Here is a 23,649-nt window from a genome sequence, read left to right as displayed (position 1 = left end):
TAACTTCCTGTTTCACAAAATCAACATATAGTTTGATAAGGCTAAAAAGAGTAACAAGTAAGAACCGAGTCATGGCTTCGTGCAGCACTTCATCTGTAATAATGCCGGCGTTTATCTCCAACACCACAACCACTCGCATTCCATTTTACCGGTCTTTCACGCGCCAATTGAGAAAAAAGCAGACTTACAGCACAATTGTTGTTGCTGCACAGAAGAATGCTATGCAGTACAGAAAACTGGGTGACTCTGATCTTAACATCAGCGAAATTACTATTGGCACTGTAAGTGCTCACTCACTCAGTTTCAATTTGTTTGTTTGGTTTTGAATCTTGTGGTCTTAAACCAAAGACACGTAGAATGTACCGAAATAACTTTTCATCTTGTGGTTTTAAACATGCGATGTGGAAAGTTGAAACTAATGAGTTGCCAAAAAAGAATCATTTTTTTTTAAACGGGCTAAAAAGGAAAGTAAACTTCCTCTGTTTCAATTTGTTTGTCTGATTTTGACTTGGCAACGAGTTTAAGAAATTAAAGGATACTTTTGAATCTTATGGTCTTAAATTAAAGATATGTGGAATGCATCAAAATGCTCTTTAATCTTGTGGTTTTAAACATGCCACGTGTAAAGTTAGAATTAAATAGTTGACATTAATGTTGTGGTCTTAGAGATGCCGCGCGTAAAGTTGGAGTTAAAGAGTTAGCCAAAAAAGAGGTATATTTTGTTAGACGGATTAAAAAGGAAAGTAAGACAAACAAAATTGAAACAGAGGGAGCACTTCTTTTTGTTACCTTCCAAATTCATTGGAGAACACATTTATTAGAGAATTTTACGTTTTAAATTGAAAAGAATGGTTAGTTTAGCCTTGTTTTTTAGTTGTTATGTTCATTTGTATATTTAGGATGTAATTGAAGATTTATTAATGTGAACTCATTGATAAATGATGTATTGCAGATGACATTTGGAGAACAGAATACAGAGAAGGAAGCTCATGAAATACTTAGTTATGCATTTGATCAAGGAATTAATATTATTGATACTGCTGAGGCTGTAAGCTCCTCCACACAAACTTAAACATCCTTGTTTTTTTATTCTTTTGGTTAGGAAGAAATTGCTTTCATTTATTATCCTGTTACTGTTCTTCATATTTACTATCTTGATATTAGAAGCTTGGTTTCTGAATTATTGGGATGTAATTAGAAGTATACTTTACTGCCTAAAAGATTGCTTCTTTTCCTAATGTGCAGTTCTGACCAATGATATGTCATGTCCGTTAATCTTACACAAAGATTTTTAATTAGTTGAACACTCCTCTGTTTGTCTTAGTTTGAATAGGCACGGAGTTTAAGAAAGTAAAGAAAACTTTTGCATCTTGTGGTTTAAAATTAAAGATATGTACAAGTACCAAAATGCCCTTTAATCTTGTGGCATTAAACATGCCATGTGGGCTGTTGAAATTAAAGAGTTGTCAAATTAGGAAAGAAGCATTCTTTTTTAAACAGACTAAAAGGGAAAGTAAGACAAACAAATTGAAACAAGAGGAAGTAGCATTTTTCTTTCCCTTCCTCTCTCTTTTCTCGATGGTATGTCTGGTTGTGATATTTATTTACTTCTTTGCTTCTGTATTCCAAGTATCCTATCCCAATGAAAAAGGAGACTCAAGGAACGACGGATCTCTACATTAGTAGCTGGCTGAAGTCCCAACCCCGTGATAAGGTGATTCTACTTTGTGAAATGAAATCATTTATATGAAAGGTTGTGCATATATGATCCATTTCTTGCTTTATTTTTGTGTGGAACCTAATAAGGACTTATTTCCACATGTACCAAAATGCCCTTTAATCTTGTGGCCTTAAGCATGCTTTATTTTTGTATGGAACCTAATAGGGACTATTCCATCGAATCGGCTCGTTCATACTTTTCGTTGTATTCTTGTCCTTTTACTGTTATTGCGATGAACTGTAACCATTGATCTTTTTAAATGAATTCCACTAGAAAATGGTTCACTTACTAAAGATAGTTAGGTAGAGCACATGGAGGGGTCTTTCTTTTCTGTTAGAATTTAAAAGGCCATTGGAGCAGGATTGCTTTAAATAGAGGCTTTTGGATGAGAAACCTTTGATTGTGTTGCCGTGTGGACTGCTTTGATCTTTTTCTGGTGCAGTCACTTTGCTGTAGGCATACATATATAACTACTGGATGCAATTCTGGTTTATTGATTCTGCTGATTTATGCATTGATTCTCCAAGTACAATTGTTTTTTCTTCTTTTATGAGGAAGAGCAAGAATTACGTTATTAGACAAATTATATGCAAGCTGGAAAGAAGAACAAATCAGAACCAGCTTTATAATTAATAGCCTAAGCCCAAGCATGAGTACTTTCAACTTAGAACGGCATAGATTGTTAAGAACTTGACGCTGCAAATATGTTTTTAAGGTTCACGCTGGATCTCACCTTTCAAATGTCCTCCGATAGTCCACAAATGGCATAATGGAGCACTTGTGCAGTTGGCTTAGATTTTTTCCCAACTCGCTTGCACAATAATAATCAAGATCATTGGCATGGCCATGATGCCAACTGTAATTCGTATTAAAGTAACTACCAAAACCATTCTTTATGTAGAGGAACCTCTCCTTCCTGCATTTTTTGAGCCATTATAGCTATAATGCATTGGTGTCTTTTTATCTCAAGATTACTTATTTACTCCTGTAGGTATGTGATAATATCTAAAATTCTATTCTTCAGGTGATTTTGGCTACAAAAGTTTGTGGTTATTCAGAAAGATCAAGTTACATACGTGAAAATGCGAAGGTTTTGCGAGTAGATGCTGCTAATATTCGAGAAAGTGTGGAAAAAAGTTTGAAACGTCTCAATACTGATTACATTGATTTACTCCAAATACATTGGTAAGTATTTTGTCGATTCTATCATTGAAGGATTCTAGAAGTGAATTTTGATAAGTAATGAGCTAAGTAATGAGCATTCTCAATATTATGCCTTGAAGAGGACTCGAACCTCCACGCTCTTGTTCGGTAATCTGATGTAAAACTTCTCAGGCCAGACAGATATGTACCATTGTTCGGTGAGTTCTTTTATGAACCTTCAAAATGGAGGCCAAGTGTGCCTTTCGTTGAGCAGCTTAGAGCCTTTCAGGAACTCATTGATGAAGGGAAGGTAATGTATGTTTTGCTTTTTTTAGTTAGGGAGTAACAATTGCAATACTACTACAAATCTGTCAGTGAAATGAACTAAGTAAGATGTTTTATAATTATCATTTTACTAATCAAAGGCTGAGGTTATCTTTCATTTTTTCCTGAACGCTAATATAAATATCATTTTAAAGTGAGAAACTTTAGGGTGTATGCTTGCTAGGAAACTGAACTGGTAAATGAAAAATGTTAGTGAATAAGCAAATCAGGTCTCTTATACATGGTTTCGTTACACATTTTGCAATGCTTATAGTGAGTAACCAAACCTGATCTTTTACGCATGGTTTTATTCACACATTTTTCATGCTGGGTGAATAAGCACACCTGATTGTTTACGCATGGTTTGGTTTGCACATTTTTGCAAAATAAGTTGAGCTTTCATTTTACTTTGTGAAATCTCAAAATTGATTTATTTTATGGATAGTTAACTTTGGAATCTAGTTATCTTAAAGTAACAATTAAGTATTACTAAATTATTCAGGTGCGCTACATTGGTGTTTCCAATGAAACTTCATATGGAGTAATGGAGTTTGTCCATGCTGCAAAAGTTGAAGGATTGCCGAAGATTGTCAGCATTCAGAATAGCTACAGTCTGCTGGTGAGGTGTCACTTTGAAAGTAAGTTGTCCTTTTATAATATCCTACTCAAGTATTTAGATGCGAAACTCTTCTCAACGAGAAATGTAGCTTAAACATATTTTGATTGTTGCAGCACTATTGTCAATCTTTTCGTTCATACTTTGGCAGCTCTTACAAGTTATGAGTGATAAGTGTCGCTTTTTAAGAGTAAATGAGGTCATTAAATGAGAAGAAATCCAAGATGTTTGATGAAGATGCCGAGGTATCACAACCGTAGTCCACTAGTTGAGTTCAGAAGATCAAATTCTTCAACCTGGTACCAAAATATGAGGGTCTGTTATCATTCAGCCTGTTAAGAAAGATGGACCCATGGCCTAAATCGATCCTAAAATCTTGCTCATGAGGTGAGTATTGTCCCAAATCTATACCCCCAACCAATATTGGACTTTACTATTACCCTCCCCATCATGCTTAGAGTTGGACATTTGGAGTATGGATAATATAAACATAGGCTGCAAAACATCTGGTTAACCAAGATCAGGGATGGGTCTATATCAACCGCAGTATCTAACTCATTCGGTGAGGATTGACCAAGATCGTGCTAAAACACTATAACCCAATACCCTCAGCTATTGGGGGACTCTAACCCAACCTGTCTGTGTGACAAAAAACATCTGTGCTGTGCATCCATTTGAGTTATCCAAATAGATGCTTCATTGGGTTAATTCATTTGTCTAGAGGCTTTGCTTTTAATCTTAGGTTGCATGACTGGAGGAGTGCAAAAAACGAAAATGAATAACTCCACTGATGATTTAGAAAAGAGTGCAAGGTGGCCTAGGACACACTACCCTTTGCCAATTGGTTTCTGAGTAAGGGTGTGTTTGGTATGACGGAAAATGTTTTCCTACTTTCTCTCGTTTGGTTGCACTAAATATCTTGGAAAATGTTTTCTTTAAAAATTTGAGGGAAAACATTTTTCGGATTCAATAAAACACACCAACCATCCCAACTCCACTACCCCCACCCACCCCCTACCCCCTCCCTACCTCCCACCTACCATCAACCACCTACTCCCCACACTCGCCACCTACCCCACCTACCGTCAAGCGTCAACTCCCCACCCTACCCCCACACCCACCCCTACCCCCTCTTGAATTTTCTATTTCATATATTATATTTTATTTTTATAAAAAAATTGCCCCATCTAACCCCCTGCCTTGCCCCAACCTCCTACCCCGCCTACCTCCCACCATTAGAAGTTGCGCTCGAATTCAAAAACCTCATAGTGTTTTTCAAATACTCTTAAATGACATTTTCCAACTTGCATACCAAACACAAGAAAATGAGTAGGAAAATCACTTATTTTCCGATAAAATATTTTCTTGGAAAACATTTTCCGTCATACCAAACACACCCTAAGTGTTAAGATTCTTTAACAGCGTGAGTGCAAATCAATATGTCAGTATTTTTCTTATTTAGTTATTTACATTATTGAATCCTGTTTGCTCTCTTCGATGATTAGGATCCAGTTTTCCCCAATCGCTGCCCTTAATAATACACTTTCATGAGTGCCATCTTCGTCATTTTCCCATTCACCAAAAGAGCTCATATCATCCATGCTGCCGCTGCCTGAATAACATGTAGTAATCTGCCTGTACCTCTTAAAGAAACAGAAAACCACTTTCTAAAGATTCTTTTGAATATTGGTGAACTGATTCTGATCTCCTTTCTAATCAATTGCATGATATCTGTTCTCTAATCTGACTTAAGGCACTCTTGCACATATGTACCTAGTTGTATAATTGGTTTCAACATTGGTGAGCTCAGTTCCCTAAGGAATGTGATTACCTACTGCATAAAGTCTACTAGATCCTCACAGACTTCTCAATACTCATCATAGATGCTATCTTCCTAACTACAACGCCTGCTTATCATTGTAGTTTATCTGCATTGTTGACAATCTCAATTTATTATTCTTACGGATGATCATATTTGGCACTATAAACTCCGAAATGACATTTGTTATCTTTCGAAGAGACCTTTTTTTTTGGTTCACATTGACATGTTATCAGTTTTGGACCTACTTGTACTTGGATGATGTTGGTTAAGGACCTTATGGTTCAAGTGATAAGATAACATATTCCTGATATTTTTGAAAAAAAAAAAAAAGAGTGAAATAACCTAGTAAAATTAACCTATACTCATAAGAAATAATGAAACAACCAAATGCAGCTATACGTGTTCCTTGAGAATAAAGAAACCGTAGCTGCAGTTTTTGGTAGAAAAAAATTATCCTACTTAAATTGAGCATCATCATTTTTAATTTTCCATTTAGCATAACGAGTTTTGGTTTTTCTTTGTAGTTGATCTTGTCGAAGTATGCCACCCAAACAACTGTAACATTGGGTTACTTTCTTATTCCCCACTGGCTGGTGGATCCTTATCGGGGAAGTATTTGGACAGTAACTCTGAAGCTGCTAGAAAAGGGAGATTTAACCTGTTCCCAGGCTACATGGAAAGATACAACAAATCCCTTGCCAAGGTACGGGTTTTTCAAGTCTTACAAGAAAATAAAAGTTAATTGACTGTTTGAGTAGCTTTATAGTTTGGATAAAATTAAAGTTTCAAGTGTAAGTTTACTGAGGTTGAAATACATAGTTTTAGGTGCGAATGGATAGTTTTAGGTGTGAATGGCAGGCATAACTTAGGGGCCCCCATACCGCAATACCTCCCCTCCCCTGCCTCCGCAAAACAAAGCACTAAAGTTGACAATTTAAATACCTTGAAATGGTTCAATAAAAAAAATTTAAAAAAAAATAAAAAACTCTTAAGAATTTATTTCTCCCCCCCGCATCTTTTTTTGCAGCAGTTGCACCTAATCCGATAAATAAATCCTGTGCCTTTTTGTCTGTTGTGTGTACTACTTTGTTATTGCTGTATTTCCTAGACGGTGTTGGATGAAGTTGCAACTTAAAAACAAGAACTATAAATTTGCACATAAGACCTGATTAAGGTTAGAACTACTTATTGCATGAAAATTTAGAGGAAATTTAAAGTGGATCTGGAAGGACATAGGTGAGCAGTCCAAAAAAAAGTTACTGGCATATTCCCTTGCGCTCGCCCCGTTCTTACGCTCAATGTAAGAAACAAATAGAAAAAAGAAAAAAAAGAACTAGTGCATCTCATATAGATCAAGGTTCATTCTTTAATCATTCCACACTGTGAATTAATTGTAAGAGATCATTCAGTAACAATTATTTCTTGACGATCAAGACAATTCTGGTGAAACTTCTTCATGTCATATCAGTGAAATATTATTCTTATAAAGCAAATAGTATTTTCTATTGATCTCATTGGGAGCGGCATTTTCACCTTGTTTTGGACCAGCCATCCGCTTTCCATAAGGAAGCTCCCTTCTTTACGCGTTTATATGTAATAGAAGAAAACTAGATACGAGTTAGCTGATCCTGTATTCAGTCGAGCATACAACCACTGAATTTAATCCAAAGAGAGGGCTTACTCTACCGCTAGATAGTCAAGTGATAGCGAAGCCAAACCATATGAAGATGAGCAGCCCTTTTTCCTGACAAATTAAGAGACAAATAAGGGGGGCCCTCGCAATAGCATATGGCCTACTTATAGCCTATCAACAGGTTATATCCTACTCCACCACCTGTGTTTCCCTTCACCCACTATCAGTGTTATTAAAAGCGAAAAGCGCAAAAAAGCTCTAAGGTCAGCTGGGGCTTTAAGCGCAAAGCGCAAATAAAGCGTGGGCTTTAATGAAAAAAGGCGCAATGGTGAAAAAATACAAATATATATATGTTTAGTCCAAGACTACTAATAATAAGCATGAACAACAAATATATGGACAAAGAAATTGTAAAAACATTACGATAAAGTGAAATATCAATTATCTAGTGTCAGCTCTTCAAGAGAGGCTCATTGTCAAGGAAAAGTATGTCTTAGAGCCTTGTTGATGACACTGAAGCGCAAATAAAGCGAGGCGAAGCGCTCGGCATGTTTTGAGCCTCGCTTCAGGGCTTAAGCGCGCCTTTGACAACACTGCCCACTATGAACACAGATCACAAAGAAAGGTATTATTTGAGCAGCTTTATGCAAGGAAAAGGAAGAAGAATGAGGCTCCATAATTTATTGATCACGATTTTAACTGGTGTTAGACAATTATATGTGGCTGTAATAAATTAGAGGAGAAGAAATATGTTGCTTATTGATAATTTGATGAATACAAGTGTCGAAAACATACACTTATAATCTTGTGGGACAATACACATCTTAATGACTAACATTTTAACCTCTCGCTTAACATTCTAATATAGAGCCTCAGATTCAAAGGGGTAAGCAACTTAAATTCATTTATTTTGAAAAGTAAGAAAAAAAAAATTGCTGAAATGGTGAACTATCACCAGAAATAACCTGAATAATGTTTGCCTGAACGATTGCTTCAAAGTCGTTAGGATTTTCCTGGAGAAGTTTTTCCAACTAGAATCTCATGCAGGAAAATTGCTAATAAAAATTGACTTAAATAATGGGCAAACTAATGGTTGGAAGAATGGGCAAAATACTGGTTGAAGAAGGTGGCTCTACCAGAATGGTTAGTGGAGAAAAAGCACGGGACAGTTGCCAGAAAAGAAGGTGATGCCACTGGAATTTTTCAGCTAAAAAGAAACTTAGGGTGATGTGGAATGATAAAGCAAACTTACGTGTAAGGTTTCTGGAATGGTAACCTGGATTGAAAAGAGGAGCTCCATGGTAGGAGCACTTCCCCGCAAATAGACCTGAGGTTGTTGGAACAATCACCAAAAATAGGAGCAGCTTTGCTAGAACAGTCATTGAAAAGAAGCAACAGTCATAAAACTATAGAAAGAAAGAAAAATTCTGATCACCTAACCTGCATAAAGACGTATTTTGTGAGGTGAAAGCTACTGTGCTCTTTACGTAAATTTTAGAAGCTCTGATATCATGTAAGAGTTAGAGAAGAGAAAAGATATATTGATTACTTGATAATTTGATGAATACAAGACACACCTATTTATAGGTGTCAAGTGCACCTAGAAAATTTGTTCCATATGGAAGACTGACAATACGTAATATAGGAACTACACTATACCTGGACATTCTAATGGTGGACACTGTATTTCATGAGTTATTATAGGAGATTACAATTTCATGTGGTGTTTGCTCTTATGTTGGATGTATGCATTTAAACTGAACCTTGATTGTAGACTAGTAAGTGAGAAGCTTTTTTCTTATAGAGAACTGATTCATGTTGGGAAGGGCTGAGCATCCAAAATAACTTGCACTGCCATCTTTATGGGAGTTTGGGTTGGTGTGAGGGGCATTATTTCTTCTGCTTGCTGGTGTTTTCTTAAATATATATTGGAAGACCACACATTTGAGAAGGTCAAAGAATAAACAGAAAATGGTTGCTCGTCTCTAAAGTTACAACCTGCATTGCATTGTCACTTCAGTAGTCATCTATTACTTTAGACATGTAAAAATGTGAGAAGTTCATTTGCAAGTTAATGATTGCTTGGATGTCTTTTTGATGTGTTTTATGTTTAATTTCCAGGAAGCAACTGTCAAGTATGAAGAAGTGGCCAAGAAGCATGGTCTATCCCTGGTTGAGTTAGCCCTAGGATTTGCCCGAGACCGGCCATTTATGACAAGCTCAATTATAGGTGCAACTTCAGTGGATCAATTAAAAGAAGATATCGATGCTTTTTTGACAACTGAGAGACCTTTGCCACCTCAAGTAATGGATGATATTGAAGACATTTTCAAGAGATACAGAGATCCTGCTTCAAGTTAACTGCCAAATTCTCTTATTTTCTTATCAAAAAGTTGCTGGAGTTTCTCACTATTGCAGAGCTAGATTTGAGTTATTATTTTTTTTGGTGTTAAAAACGTCCAAATTTACCACAAGATGCCTTTTGTCCATGCCAAATCTATTGTGTACCAGAAACACCACTAACAGCCTGCATTGAGAAGCAATATAAATCAGATTAAATTAGGGGTGTCAAATAGGCGAGTTGAGCTGAAATTGGCCCAATCAAGCTGAGGTAATAAATGGGTTGGGCTAACATTGGCCCAAAAGTTATTTGGGCTGAAATGAACTACAAATGGATTGGGTGTTGACCCGCCCAACTTGACCTAGTTTTTTTTTCAAGGGTCTATTTTCTAGAAATGCATTTTTTGAGAAAAATATTTTCGTGAAGTTTTCATGGAAAATATTTTTGTCGCGAATATATTTTTGATTTTCGTGAAAAATATTTTCGTTCATATCAAACACACCACAAACTTATAAGAATTGGGTTAGTATTGGGCTAAGTTGGAGATTACTTGAAAATTGGCTATGTTGGGTTGAGCTAGAATCAGCCCTATTCGCTGGAATGCCCCTCATTCGGGGTGGTCTTTAATTTTAGCCCCTTAAATTGTTGGTCTTTAATTTTTGCCCTTCCGTAGAACCCCGAGGTTCTGGGTTCGAACCCCGGCTCCGGCATAAAAATAAAAAATAATTTCGCAAGGCAAGGCTTGGAAAAAGTTATGCAGGATCCGGCATAAGCGCCTTAAGGCATAACTTTGCCAGATCCGGCATAACTTTTATGCCTTAATGTAATTTCTAAGACAGACTTTTAATTATGTCGGAGACAGCATAAGTTGTCTTAAGGCATAATTAAAGTTATGCTGGATTCGGCATAACTCTTTAGTTATGCCTCAAGGCAACTTATGCCGCATAAGGCAGACTTTTCTCAAAGCTTTGCCTTACGAAATTATTTTTATTTTTATGTTTGAGGCGAAAATGGTTCGAACCTAAAACCCGATGTTTTCGTACACCTTTTTTGAGCGAGGGAAAAACTTAAAGACCACCAATTTAAGGGACAAAATTTAAAGACCATCCCAAAAGAAGGGCATGCCACGCAAAAAATTATCAAGCCCAACCAATAAAATTTTGACCGTTATCTTTTAGGCCATATTTGACACCCTTAGATTATATCATTTCGCAAATCTGTTTTTCTTTAGTCATATCGATATCAACATTATGGATCATATTAGGACTTGACTGTGATAGGGAGGCTATTTAAATTTGCTTCATCTCAAACTGGTGCATACATCAAATTTAAATGTCAATGTCCCACATTTGTACAAAATTTGACTGGCTTTGTTTGGTCATATGTAAAGCTCGAAGGCCGTCTCCGACTCGAAATGCCAACCATGTCTCCTTTCTACGAACACAAAACAATATATATCATAGGACTTTGTTATTTTTCTGGGTTAACATTTATAGACATGTATCGAGAGCTTTCTTTAGGAAGTTAGTTGTCCTCGTAGTCAGTTATTGAAATACAAAAACGATCACTTAAGCAACAAAGTGGGAATGACACGTGTCGAAGCAAGAATTGTTAACTTAGAGAAATAATACTGTACTTTCAATGTTACAGTGAAGAAGTCACGACCATAGTCGCCAACGGAATTAATGGATTCTAGAAGAAAATTAGCAACTTTCACTAAAATGTGGCAGGTGAAACATGCTTAAAACAAATAAGTTATTTGCGTTTGTTAGATCTGTCAACTCTCATAAGAATTTCCTCAATCTCTTACCTCTAAACTTGGAATCATCACCATAGTTGATTTAGCAAACAAGATGAAGTTTCCATCTAAAATGATTAGCCTTTTTTCTTGTGTTTTAACCTTAAGTGCACGTGAAAAAGGTTGTTTTGATAATGTGTAATTAATTGCCTAAACTCATTGTGGCTGTTAGTCTATAGACTTTCTTGAAGCACGTACTTCATTCTTTTTGTTGGGAAGTTCCCTCTAAGTTGCAGAAATTCGTAACCCTGGTTCTTGACGTCTTGTAATTTCTTCTTCATATCCAGCTGGGTTAGTAATGTATGTTATTACAATACCCAGATCTCAAATTAGCAACTTTCATGTTTGAGTTCTTAGCACTTAGTAATGTTAGTTATTACAATACCCAGATCTCAAAGTAGCAACTTTCATGTTTGAGTTCTTAGCACTGGCATATACGTAATACGCCCTGCTTCACATTGCTCGAAATATTTTCATGGTTTTGTGAGGGTCTGTTATTCTCTCGGCTATGCATGTTAACATAAATCTCCTATCTTCTATTTTTCTCGTTTTAAAGCCATCTCATGTAATATCACTAGTTTTACCAACTCGTATTTGCCCAGTCGGATTAATAAGGGGTAAAACATTCTCTACAAAAAAACACTTAAATTTCAAACCCAAAGCCTCTTAAATCTCATGATACGCATGTAGGCCGTAAATGGCTACAGTTTTGTTGACCTAACTAAACTACTCCTTTCATTGGGAAATTAGAGTAGCTCAATGGACGGCCACAGTTTTGTTGACCTAACTAAACTACTCCTTTCATTGGGAAATTATAGTAGCTCAATTGGACGGCTACCTTCACTTTCCCCACCGGCCACCTACTAATCCTCTTCTCTCTCCCTCTATGTAAAAAGAAAAGATTTAAGGGGAAAAAACACCATTTTTATTCGAAAAAGCAAACAGTATCCATGACCAACTTCACACTCTTGGACTCACTGGGAGGAAAATGTGTCCACAAACTGAATCTATGGATGGAAACTGTACTCCCTTAACCATCAGCACAAGGTTGGGCAGCCATCTCACCAGCCTCTCATCCATGACTAATTCCGTTCATGGAAAAACTGATGTAAAGCTAAATTGAAGCAATTCCTTGTTAAAAAATAAAAAAGAGGGCAAATAAAACAAAGAAACAAGGCTTAATCTGACACATCAGGTTATGCAAAAATTGAAAAAATGCAAACCCATACAATCCACTAACTTGGGATTGAGAATATATAGAGCCGACGTAAACCAGTTTGGGATTGAGGATTAGTATTAGTTTGAGGCTAATTAATGCCAAATCTGTCATATAGCAGAAAATAGCACAGTACAGAAAACATAAGCTGTCACATATGGCGTAAAAACAAAGAACGGCATAAAAGCATCCACTTTAGCCAGAGGTAGTTAAAGACTAATTACAGAGGTGCAAGCACCCTCACTACAGCATAGGGCACTATAGATGGCCACAAAAATTGTAAGGACAGCCACACAGTTCATTAAACAGAGACAACATCATCAAGGTTGAGTTTCACCAGAAAAGCAAGAACGTCGTTGAGAGTTCAAGTTTCCAAACAGACGAAATTCAAAAAAACTTGTCAAAGCTTCATAATTGATTTCCTTCGACAACGGTCAGCTCCCTTTTACCCTATGCACTGTAAAGGAAGCAAGATCATTTTGAGTTAAAAGTAAAATCAAACAAAGGCAGCAATGTTTGGATACTTACTTAAGTAAAGAGGAGACTCAGTTGTCCCTACCTTTAGATTGGAAGATGAATATAGTGACGAGAACGAGCACTAGTGAAGAGTCGCCAAGATGAATTAATATCAATGATATGAGAATGTAACCTAGGCATTGCAAAAGGGTTCAAAACTAGTTTAGATACCACAAATATTCAGAAATCTTTATTACCAGCTACACAGGTACAAGTCTGTACAAATAAGAGTAGCAGGGCAAAAGAATAATCAGCAATTTAAACTCAAAATATTCTATAAGTTAATTACTAAATAACTGATCAAATTAGAATAAGTATATTACTAAATTGATCCAAATGCTGCAACAAGAATTAAGGGTCTGTTTGGAAAGCCACCTGGTAATTGGAATTGGTGTAATTACTACCCTAGTAATTACACAGCCTAGTAATTACACAGTATTGTAATTACAACGACCTGTTTGTTTGTCATAATGTAATTACAGTGTAATTACAAGCGTGCTATTTGGTTGCACAAGTATAATTACACAGTTAGTTTAATTTAAAAATAAAATTTAATTATAAAAAATTAAAATTTAATATTTAAAAAATATGTGCCTTTATAAAAGATATTAAATTAGTTATTTAATAACACATTGTTTCTTGAAAATATGTTAATTAAATAATCATGTATTTGTAACTAATATTGTAAAAAATAATAGATATATAAATTCAAATTAATAATATTTTAATTTTAATTGATTATAAAACTTAAAAGCATACACATTTTTTTTGTGAGAAGGTCATGTGATTGAATGTTTGACACAAAAGGAATATTTATAAATATAATGCCATAGCATTATTCAAATATTTGGCAGAAATTCTATCAACTAAGTGAAAAATAAACAACATGCAATGTGAAATAACAAGTCAATGGTACTAAAACAAATAAATTAAAATTGAAAATATAACCTAAATTCAAAATCCAAAAGAAAAAAAATTTAACATAATACTCTTATGTCAAATTCCAACATTACATAAGTAAGTTTCAACGTAACATAAGTAAATACTCTTATAATTCAAAAGAAAGGAAAAATATAAGTATATATATAACCTCATTCACAACGAAATTGTACTTTAATAACGTCACTCATTATATGCCAAGTTTGTTAATGACTCATTCTTTCTAATATTAAGAGATGTAGTTTCAAAAATTAGAATAATAACACGGTTATGCTAAATGAATAAAATAAAAAAATACGAACAATGACATGGAACCACAAGAAGTATATAGGGAATGAGAAGAAAGGAAATGAAATATAAATAATATAAAAAGAAAAATATATTTGAAAGAGAAAAAATAAATAAGAAATGAAAATATAAATAAAAATAAATTAGAAAAGGAAATAAATTAAAATAAAATAAAAAAGAGATTAAATAATAGAAATAAAAAAGAAATACAAAAAGAAAAGAAATTAAAATAAAATAAAAAAGAAATAAACGAAAAAGTAACCATGTAATTACAGGGTGTAATTACACCCAATTCTCAGCCCCCCTTGAGAATTGGAGAGTGTAATTACACCCTCTCAATTACACCCAATTCTCTCAATTACACCCAATTTCCACCTAACTGTGTAATTACCTGGTCAAACAAACAGGCCAAACTGTGTAATTACACTCAATAACATCCAATTCCAATTACCTGGGTGTCTTTCCAAACAGGCCCTAAGTATATTGATCACAGATTGCGCATGCAAGCAATTTCATGAGAATCCTAGGTTGATGAAAGGAAATAGAAACCCTCATCTATTTCAGCGGAGAGAGAAAAAAGGAGAAAGGAAAAAACTGAAACCCAAGAAACTAGAAAGGGAAAATGAATTAGTGTGGAATTTATTTTTTTGTGCGTTTTGGTTATTTTTATTTTTTTTGGGGTTCTTTGGATCTTTTTTATTTTAATAGTTGGCCGTCTTGGATCTATGCAATGAAATTGTGGACATAATGCCAAAAGAGTACGGTTACTATCCATCTCTTTAGTTACCCAACCTGCTGAATCTTGAGCAGGCTCCCAGGTCACCAAATTACGGACTAGAATTGCCAGATCTAGGAAGAAGGAATTATCATAATGCATTCATGACAGTACTTGTTGTGTAGGGGCAGAGTTAAGTAGCTCTAAACTTTTACAAGAGCTCAATAAATAAAATTATCAGCAGAATTCCAAAGAAGACGAAAAAGGTTATTCCTAGTCTTCATTGCTCACCACCTTAATTCAATAAATTGGGAATAGTACCAGCTCATCTCCTCTAATCACTTTCCTCTTTTCAACTACGTGAGAAATTCAATAACTGTAAAATTTGGATTGGTCTGGAATAATGGTCTCACACATATTCATATTTTGGCAGAAGGATACAGGGAAGGTAGAATATAACATAGCCAAGACAAAAAATTTCCATAGAGCTCACACAATAACGTTTAAGAAATCCATTAGAATTTAAAGCATGCACTTTATAGTTCTTTCTGATAAAAGCACAACCTGTGTTGCACGAAATTGTTTTTTTAACAAGTGAGATGGCATGAAATTAATCTATAAAATGTCGATTAGATATTTCACAACTTACAGATGCAGAGGATAGTGCAAAATGATTAACCCTGTGGACCAGAGATCGGACCGCGACCACCGCGACCACTGCGCCCACCGCGACCCCGAAGAACTCGCCCACGGCCTCTTGTCGGCGTAGAGGAAAGCATAGCAGCCTGCCTAATGGAAGCCCTTTCTCTAGCCCTCTCATTCAAATTTATGGTTCTTGAGCTCCTATTGACAGGTGAAACCTGTTTCCCTTCTTCTGTTTCAGAAGCAGCACTGTCAACCGGACCCCCTTCTTTTGAATTGCTACTATGAACTGGACTGCTTGATGGTTTCTCACCAGTAACAACAGTATCCACCGCCTGATCACTTTCTGCAGCAACCTGGTCACCACCATCATTCAACTTATCAGAACTTTCAGCTAGCTCTTCTGTCGCATCAACTTCATCATTCTTATCATCATCTGGAAGCTGGGAAGATTCTATCTCCCCGGTGTCTGTTGGAGCAAGCAAGGAATCTTCATCAGTAACAGCCAAGTTATCAGTCTGAGGTTCCAAATTTTCTGGGCTTCCCATTGATAAATTGCTACCTCCATCAAGATCTCCGATGTCTTCAGGATCAGCAATTAGCTCTCCCTCTTCCCTTTCATCCATCGATAGCTGCTCTCTCTCTTGTTGCACCTGAAATGTTGATTCATTATCTGGGGTAGACACTTCATTAGGCCTCACAAAAGTATCATCTGCAACATCTGTTCTATCAACCTGTGACTCAGCCTGATTTGTTGCAACAACTGGTGGCTCTTCAACCTGCTCTCCAGAAAGTGTCGTCTCGTCCTTCTCAATATCACTGGCTTCCTCTTTCAAACCTTGGGTTTCATCTCCAGCATCATGTTCCTCCGTGGTAGGCAGAGATTCTGAAATTTCTACATTACCAGCAGATTTGTCTTCACTGCCTTCTTGAGGTGCCTCAAGATGTTTGGACTTCTTAAGCACGGGTTGAGCCACATCTAAGCAGGTTTCACCCGTGGCAGGAGTTTCTTCTTGTAAGTCTGAGGTAGATGCTGCAGATGGGCGCTTGCGAATTGGTGGCTGAGTTGGTAATGTGGCATTATCTAGATTCTCTGCATTTTGAGGTGTCACATGCTTCCTACTGTGGCTGGATTCATCCGTATCTTGCATCTCTACATCAGCTAAAGGTTCTTCTGGCTTTGTGATGCGAGGTCGAACCAACTTCCTTCCTGTTTTACGAGTTTCAGATGTTATCTTTGATAAAACAAGTCTCCTTTCTTCTTCTGCTTTTCCTACTGCAGGAGTGGAAGTCAACAAGCTAGCTGGTGGCGGAGGCGTAGCTGCTGGACCGGGAACGACAGAGCCAGAAACAGAAGCATCTGGAGCAGAAGTGTCACCAGCACCAGAAGCCCTGAGCGCATTACGTGCAACCCGTTCAAACTCATCTACAGCCTGAAGATATGCAGCAGTAAAATCCTCTAAGTGAGTCCCAGAAAGAAGTTGATCCACTGACGTGCCCTCTGTTTGACTGCCTTTGGTTTGCCTTATCTTCTCAACTTCGTCGGTAAGCATCTTCAGAGCCTGCTTGTGCTTGTCCAGTTCCTCTAATAGCTTGGACCGTTGCTGAGTCACAGTTCCATAGGAATCGCTTATTGTCTTTTGAATCTTCGAACGCTTTGATCTCTCTTGGGCTATGACCTTCTCAAGCCCCTGGATTCTGGTGTTTTTCTCTTTTTCTTTGTCTTTCAAGGCTTGTTCATCTGCAGCATCAGCAGTTCTTTTCCCTTGTTTAGCATCTTCCAACTGTTTGGACAGAGCTTGATTCTCTCTAGCCAAATCGTCCTTTTCCTTTGACAAGTTGTCTGCCCTATCCTTTTCCTTTAATAAGTTGTCTGCCCTCTTCTTTAATTGAGCATTCAACCTTCTCTGTTTATCAACTTCGGATCTCGCCGAGGCCTCAGATTGCAGAATCTCGTTGATTCTAGATTCTCTCTGACTCAATTCTGTTCTGCTCTTTGTGAGGTCTTGATCTAAGCTAGATACCAGATTCTGCTGCTCAGATAACGCTTTCTTAATTTTCTCCAATTCTGCATCCTTTTCTCTCAGATTCACCTGCATCTGTGAAGCAGATTCTTTCAGTCTTGCATATTCTTCTAGGTCAAAACTTTTATACCTCTCAACCAACTCACTAACCCTCCTCTCAAGCTGCTCCTTATCCAGCTTCTGCATTTCAATTTCTTTCCTACAAGCTTCCACGTCAGCTTGTCTTTCATTGAGAAGTTTCTGCAGATCTTCTACTTCAGTTTTCATCTTCTGGGCAGCTTGGCGAAGTTTTTGGCATTCGTCAACATTGTATTTGCTCTCCTCTCTCAATTGCAAGTTACTTTCACGAAGTAAGTTCAGTTCTCTAACCTTAAGCTGCAGTGATTTAAATTCCTCTTCACTTAAAACCTGAGCTCTCGAATTCTCTCGCTCAGAACTAAGTGATGCTTCTGCTACCTCTGCTCTCCTCAGAGCGTTCTCGAGCTGTGATTGCAACCTAAGTCTTTCCTGTCTCAGCAAAGAAATTTCTGTTTCTGCAATTTCCTTAGACCGTCTTAGATAATTCACAACGTTCATCAACCCATCATCACTCTCGGCCATTGTGCTTCCAGAAGATACACCTGCAGATACACGGTCCTTCTCAGCCAGTTTAATGTGCAAACCCTCAAGCCGGTCAAGTAATATTTTGTTCTGTTCATTAGCCTCAGCATATTTCTTTTCTGCTTCAATTTTTGACACTTCTAACGCCGACAATTCTGCCTCCCATTTGGCCTTCAATGCATTATTTTCGGTTTTTAGAATATCTGACAATTTCCGGAGCTCAGATGATTCTTCTTGTAAGGCAGCCAAAGCTTGAGACGTTCTAGTCAGTTCTTGAATAGTTTCTGACTGCAGGATTACCTGTCTCTCATAATTATCTTGAGCAGCACGCCATCGTTGATGCTCTTTGTCCAAATCATCTTTCAAAGCAGTAATTTGAGCCTCCAAATTAGAAATTTGTGACATCTTAGCAGAGCTATCTTCTTTCAGACTGGATATTTCGGCTAAAGTAGCAATGACAGCTTCTTCTTTTCCTGCAGTTGCAGAAGCTGCTTCAATGGACTTCAAATTACATTCACTCTCAAGCTCATTAACATGTTTCCTAAGGGATAAAGCTTCCTCTTCCATTGATTTTTTCACTCTATCAGCTTCTACTTTGAGGTTCTCATACGCCAATTCCATCTGCTTCAACGCTTCTTCATTAGCCTGAGCTATGCTTTTATATTGCAGCATGTGATTTTTGTTAATCTCCACCTCTTCTCTGAGTCTTTTAACTTCTTCAGCAGAGTGCACGTTGTCAGAAAGCTCAGTAGAAGAGGAAGGACCACCTTCATCAGCTCTTTCAGAAACCTTGCTTTGTGAAGCTTTTAATTTTTCCTCTAAATCAGCAGATCGTCCCTCAGCAACAACAGCTCTAGATTCAGCAGCAGCCACAGAATGCGATGTGCTGGTCAGTTCCTTTCTCATTTCTTCGATTTGCCTCAATGCATTGTTCAGAGCACTATCTCGCTCACGCCTAAGGTTCCCAACATTATCACGCTCTTCTTGCAATTGTTTCTTAGCTTCAGCCCACTCTTTCTCAATGTGTTTAATATACTCTTCTTGCTTTTTCCTCTCAGCAGCTCTTGCCTCATCGCGGACGTTCTCAGTACTCTGCAGTGTATCTAAATGGGCCTGCAAACCATGCACCCTCTGTGACAAATTACTTACTTCATCAGAAGCTCTCTTTTCAGCATTTATCAGCAATTCCTTTTCACTCTTTAGAATAGACACCTCCATTTTTAGCTTTTGAGAAAGCTCTTCAGCAGCATTCGATGACTCATAACTTTCTCGCAGCTTCTTCTGGTAGTCAACTATCAACTGTGAGAACTCAACATTTCTCGTGATGACAGCATTATGCTCCTCTCTGAGGAGCTCAAAATCTTTCATATATCTGTCAAGTTTATCTCGGGCAAACTGTGCTTCCAGAGCTGACTTCTCACGCTCCGAGCGAAGAGAGATTAGCTCGCTCCGTAATCTTGACGATTCTTCTTCAAGACATTTTACACGCTCAAAAGCCCGTTCTTGTGCTCTCCCTAAAACTTCATGTGAAGAATCAGGTATAAGCATCACTTCCTGCCTTTCAACCTCTGCTAACTTTTGAGATTGAGTATCAGGAGAAACAACTGTATGCTCTTCACAAAGTTTTCTGTACATTGCCACAGATGTATGGAGTGATTCAATCATCTTTCCCTGCTCATCAGCTCTTTCCAGTACTGCATTTACCTGGGATTTAGATTCATCAATATGCTTCTGAAGCTCCTTCTCATACTTTTCCTTCAGCTCTGACTCTCTGTTCTCAATCTGGTCAGTAAATCTGCGAACTAGGCCTCTTAGCTGGACATTTTGTTCAACCAGACCATTTATGTCCTTGTAGCTCAACAGCCGTCCAACATCATCAGCATTAGATTCAGCACCAAACATAATTAAAGAACTTGATACCACGGAATCGTCACTTTTAGGTCCCACCGATCCACCACGGAATTGTATATCACGACATTCCTTTAAAAGCACCGTCACCTGTTCTTGGAGGTCAACTATCTCCGCCTGAGCAACTGCATAATCACGGTCACGCCTTCTCATATCAGCCCTTAATTCCAGAATGTTTCTCTCTAAATCAGCTTGTTGAGAGAGAGAATGCTGCAGTTTTTCATTTAGCAAAGTGTAAGCATCTTCCAGCCTTTCATGTTCAGCTCGCTCATCCAAGATAACTCCAGCTTTCTCCTCTATTTCATAGAGTACTCGCTCCAATACATCTTGAGCTTGTTTTCTTCCCAATTGTTCATGTCGTAGTGCATCAACAGCTTCCTGATACTTGGTGTACATCTTGGCCAGACTCCAACCCTCCCGAAGAAGTGAAGCTGCTAATGCGGTTCCTGAAACACCAATAGGCAGATTAGGTACAACCATGCGATCATCCTCAACCATGTCACCAGCTTCAACTGAGTTTGGCAATGATTCACTCGTAAAATAACTCAAAGGAAGAAGTTTTAATGTATCTTCTCCCTTTTTTAATTCCGCTTCGCTTTTCGCAAGCTTATCTTTCAAACATGCAACCTCCTCCTCTAGTTCTTTCTTTGCAGATACTTCTTTCTCGAGCCTCTCTTTATAGTCATTCTCTATTTGGTTTCCATGACTCTCCAAAGCTTTAATTACTCCTTCAAGTTCTCCTGCCTTTTTAGACCATTCCTCGGAGCTCTCCTTGTACAATTCCACAAGCTTGTTTAACGTTGCAATCTCACCAGACATTTGCTCCTCTTTCACAGCTGCTACATCCTTGGAAGATAATAAATCTTGCTCTAGAGAAGTGAACTTTAACTCCAGTTCTCTCACTTGTTCCTCTTTTCTCTTCAAAGACCTATCACATTCATTAAATCTTCTCTCGGCATCAGCTAGTTTGGCAGACATATCAGCCTCAAGCTCAGAATGAGCTTTACGCAGCTCCATGAGACCATTGACCTTCGCCGTTAACTCATCATTAAGCCATGCATTATGCCTCTCAACAAGCTCCTTCTCCTGCAAAAGCCGCGAACAAGAAGCCTGACAGCGTGATACTTCAGTCTCCAAGTCACAGACCCGTGCTTCCCTATCTGCAGCAATATCAGTCAAGTGAACTATCTTATCAAGATAGCTTTTGATACTGGAATTTTTCTCACTGATCTCCAAGTCTTTCTGCTCCACCAATTCCATCAACTGTCTCTTGGTTTTCCGGAGCTCTGAAGCCTCTGTTGATAACCGGTCCACATCTCCATCCTTTCCAATCTGTTTTCATGTTCCAAAAACAATCAGATACAACAGAAAATAACTATCCAACAACAAAAGACAGAACTTCGGATGCTTTCAGTAAAGAAAAATTAATTAATTTTCTTGGAAAATGCTTTCATTAAAATCTTTTACCCCTATAAATCATTTTCCGGAATAATTTATAGTATTTGGTTGGCTATAAAGTGGGCCCTATGATAATTATACAGGGTATATAGATACTAGGATACAAGGATAGTGTTTATTGATACTTTTAGGGCCCATTTGACCATGGATAATTTGCTGGAATTTTATTCTGGAATCATGCTTGGACATAATTGTTACAATTTTCCGGAATTCAATTTTCAACTTGAAGTTGAAAAAACTCCAAATTCCTTTTTTCACTCCAAATCACTCTCACGAAACAACATTTTTTCAAGTTGTATTCATGTCCAAACACAACTCCAATTTCCAAATACCATTTTTCAACTTTTTTTCCAAATTTCACTTTTTTTTTTGTGTCCAAACGCCCACCCGTTTGGCCATGAGAATTATTCGCTTTTTCCCGGAATTTTTTTTTTCACTTTATTTGAAAATCAGCGCTTGGCCATGAAATTCCAAATACAATGTATTTACAATTTGGAAAACACCAAAAACACTGTTTTCACTATTTTTCTTTCAGTTTTTTCACTTTGGATGCATTCACAAACAACCAAATATTATTTGCAAAGACTATAACCAAACAGAACTCCAACTTGAAAAATTCCAAATAAAGTGAATTAGAAAAATATACTTACAGATTGGAGGTAAGCTTGCTGTTTCTCAGCTTGTACTCTCGAGAGTTCATCGACACGTCCATCAAAGGAACCCTTAAGTTCAGAGTACTGCAATTGAAGCGCAGAGTACTCGGAAGAAAGCGAAACGTACTTGTGTTCAAGCACAGAACAAGTTTGTTCAGCAGTAATAGATGAAGCATCAGCTTGTGCTTTCACAGTCTCCAATTGATTGTACAAATCGCGTATAAACTCATCCGCTTTTTCCGCTACTAAAACGACGTCGTTTGAACACCGTGAGTATTCCTCGTCCGATATAAATAACGGCATCCTAAACTTACTTTCTCATCAATCAATCTGTCATAATGAAATATTATGTTAATGCCCTAATTTTTTTTTAAACGGATATCAAAATTGGTTTTTTTGCAATTTGAAACCCTAATTTGTGAAGAAAAACTTACCAGAAATGGGAAATCAGTGCGGACTAGGGCAAATCTGAAACGACGATGGTTCTTCTTCTTCTTCTTCGTGTGTTTTTATATCACTCGGTCTTAACCCTTGCTTTGTTATTTATTTACTACTCGTATCTCAAGTTCTATGTTATGTGCGTTTTTCATTTTCTTGATCCGTTTAACAAAAATATTTTTTATATTAATTAACTTTAAATTTTTATTTTATTTTACAATACACCTTTATTATAAGTTATAACGATAATAGTATTACTGGCATCAAACGAAACAAATCGTAAAAATTATCCAGTTCTTGAGGAGTATCATATTCCTCTTTTTTACTGTTTTTAACAGTTCTTTTTCGATTTATAAAATTTATATTATAAAATCGTTGAATTACATCACCTATTACTACTGAAAACACCATGGCTCTGATACCATAAATCACCAGGATCGTGCCGCCACATGATGCCATCTAGGTAACGACAGTTTTACTAGGTTACTGACCCTGGCGTGGGGTTATTCCAACCAGAACAAGTCCAAAAAACGCCATCCTCGTCTAAGCGGGCCAACAACAGGACCACCGCCTGGTTATAAACAGTCCGCCTGGATCAGCCTCTACCTAACCTTGAATATCTAACCTTGAATATCATGTTTTAGCATGATCATGATACATTAAAGCATTATTACCATGATCTTAGTAGTCTAGTGTGACGTAATTCAACGGAGTATTTGGCCTATAAGACTAAACATGAACTGAAATATAATTGTAACGACCCATTTGGTCGTTTAGCACTTTTAGGCATAATATTCCTAAAAACACCCTTTTCGTGGTCAAATCTTGCTGTCTATAGTCTGCGATAACGGGTGA

At 37.2% G+C, this 23,649-nt stretch overlaps 2 protein-coding genes and 2 long non-coding RNA genes across 4 annotated transcripts; 2 read left to right on the top strand and 2 right to left on the bottom strand.

The window, feature by feature from the left end:
• Nucleotides 1-64: 64 nt before the first annotated feature.
• LOC132051770 (uncharacterized) lies at nucleotides 65-9,818 on the top strand. The gene is made up of 8 exons (XM_059442968.1): nucleotides 65-281; nucleotides 953-1,048; nucleotides 1,631-1,714; nucleotides 2,745-2,905; nucleotides 3,056-3,173; nucleotides 3,690-3,825; nucleotides 6,150-6,328; nucleotides 9,380-9,818. Exons 1-8 carry the CDS (start codon nucleotides 72-74, stop codon nucleotides 9,617-9,619), a joined length of 1,224 nt encoding a protein of 407 aa, XP_059298951.1. The 5' UTR covers nucleotides 65-71; the 3' UTR covers nucleotides 9,620-9,818.
• A 2,786-nt stretch (nucleotides 9,819-12,604) lies between these two features.
• LOC132051767 (uncharacterized) lies at nucleotides 12,605-13,338 on the bottom strand. The gene is made up of 2 exons (XR_009413878.1): nucleotides 13,173-13,338; nucleotides 12,605-13,070 (listed from the first exon to the last, which is right to left on the bottom strand). It is a non-coding gene; the product is annotated as an uncharacterized LOC132051767 (long non-coding RNA).
• Nucleotides 13,173-16,140, top strand: LOC132051768 (uncharacterized). The gene is made up of 2 exons (XR_009413879.1): nucleotides 13,173-13,279; nucleotides 15,723-16,140. It is a non-coding gene; the product is annotated as an uncharacterized LOC132051768 (long non-coding RNA).
• On the bottom strand, nucleotides 15,746-22,926 carry LOC132051766 (nuclear-pore anchor). Its single transcript, XM_059442967.1, has 3 exons — nucleotides 22,791-22,926; nucleotides 22,354-22,686; nucleotides 15,746-21,577 (listed from the first exon to the last, which is right to left on the bottom strand). The coding sequence occupies exons 2-3, from the start codon at nucleotides 22,657-22,659 to the stop codon at nucleotides 15,746-15,748; spliced, it is 6,138 nt and encodes a 2,045-aa protein (XP_059298950.1). The 5' UTR covers nucleotides 22,660-22,686; nucleotides 22,791-22,926.
• Between the last annotated feature and the right edge of the window lie 723 nt (nucleotides 22,927-23,649).

This window comes from Lycium ferocissimum, chromosome 4 (genome assembly GCF_029784015.1).
Source record: "Lycium ferocissimum isolate CSIRO_LF1 chromosome 4, AGI_CSIRO_Lferr_CH_V1, whole genome shotgun sequence".
NCBI classification, from domain to species: domain Eukaryota; kingdom Viridiplantae; phylum Streptophyta; class Magnoliopsida; order Solanales; family Solanaceae; genus Lycium; species Lycium ferocissimum.
The sequence above is the reverse complement of the archived record's forward strand: the minus strand, read 5'-3'. Positions and strand labels throughout refer to the sequence as shown.

What these genes read in the sequence shown, in the direction of transcription:
- LOC132051766 (XM_059442967.1), bottom strand. Translation starts at nt 22,659, where the DNA reads ATGCCGTTATTTATATCGGACGAGGAATACTCACGGTGTTCAAACGAC. An exon ending in AGCAAGCTTACCTCCAATCT is followed by an intron (nt 21,578 to 22,353) that starts GTAAGTATATTT and finishes ACATGAAAACAG; the next exon opens with ATTGGAAAGGATGGAGATGT.
- LOC132051770 (XM_059442968.1), top strand. Translation starts at nt 72, where the DNA reads ATGGCTTCGTGCAGCACTTCATCTGTAATAATGCCGGCGTTTATCTCC. An exon ending in GCGAAATTACTATTGGCACT is followed by an intron (nt 282 to 952) that starts GTAAGTGCTCAC and finishes GATGTATTGCAG; the next exon opens with ATGACATTTGGAGAACAGAA. An exon ending in ACAACAAATCCCTTGCCAAG is followed by an intron (nt 6,329 to 9,379) that starts GTACGGGTTTTT and finishes TTTAATTTCCAG; the next exon opens with GAAGCAACTGTCAAGTATGA.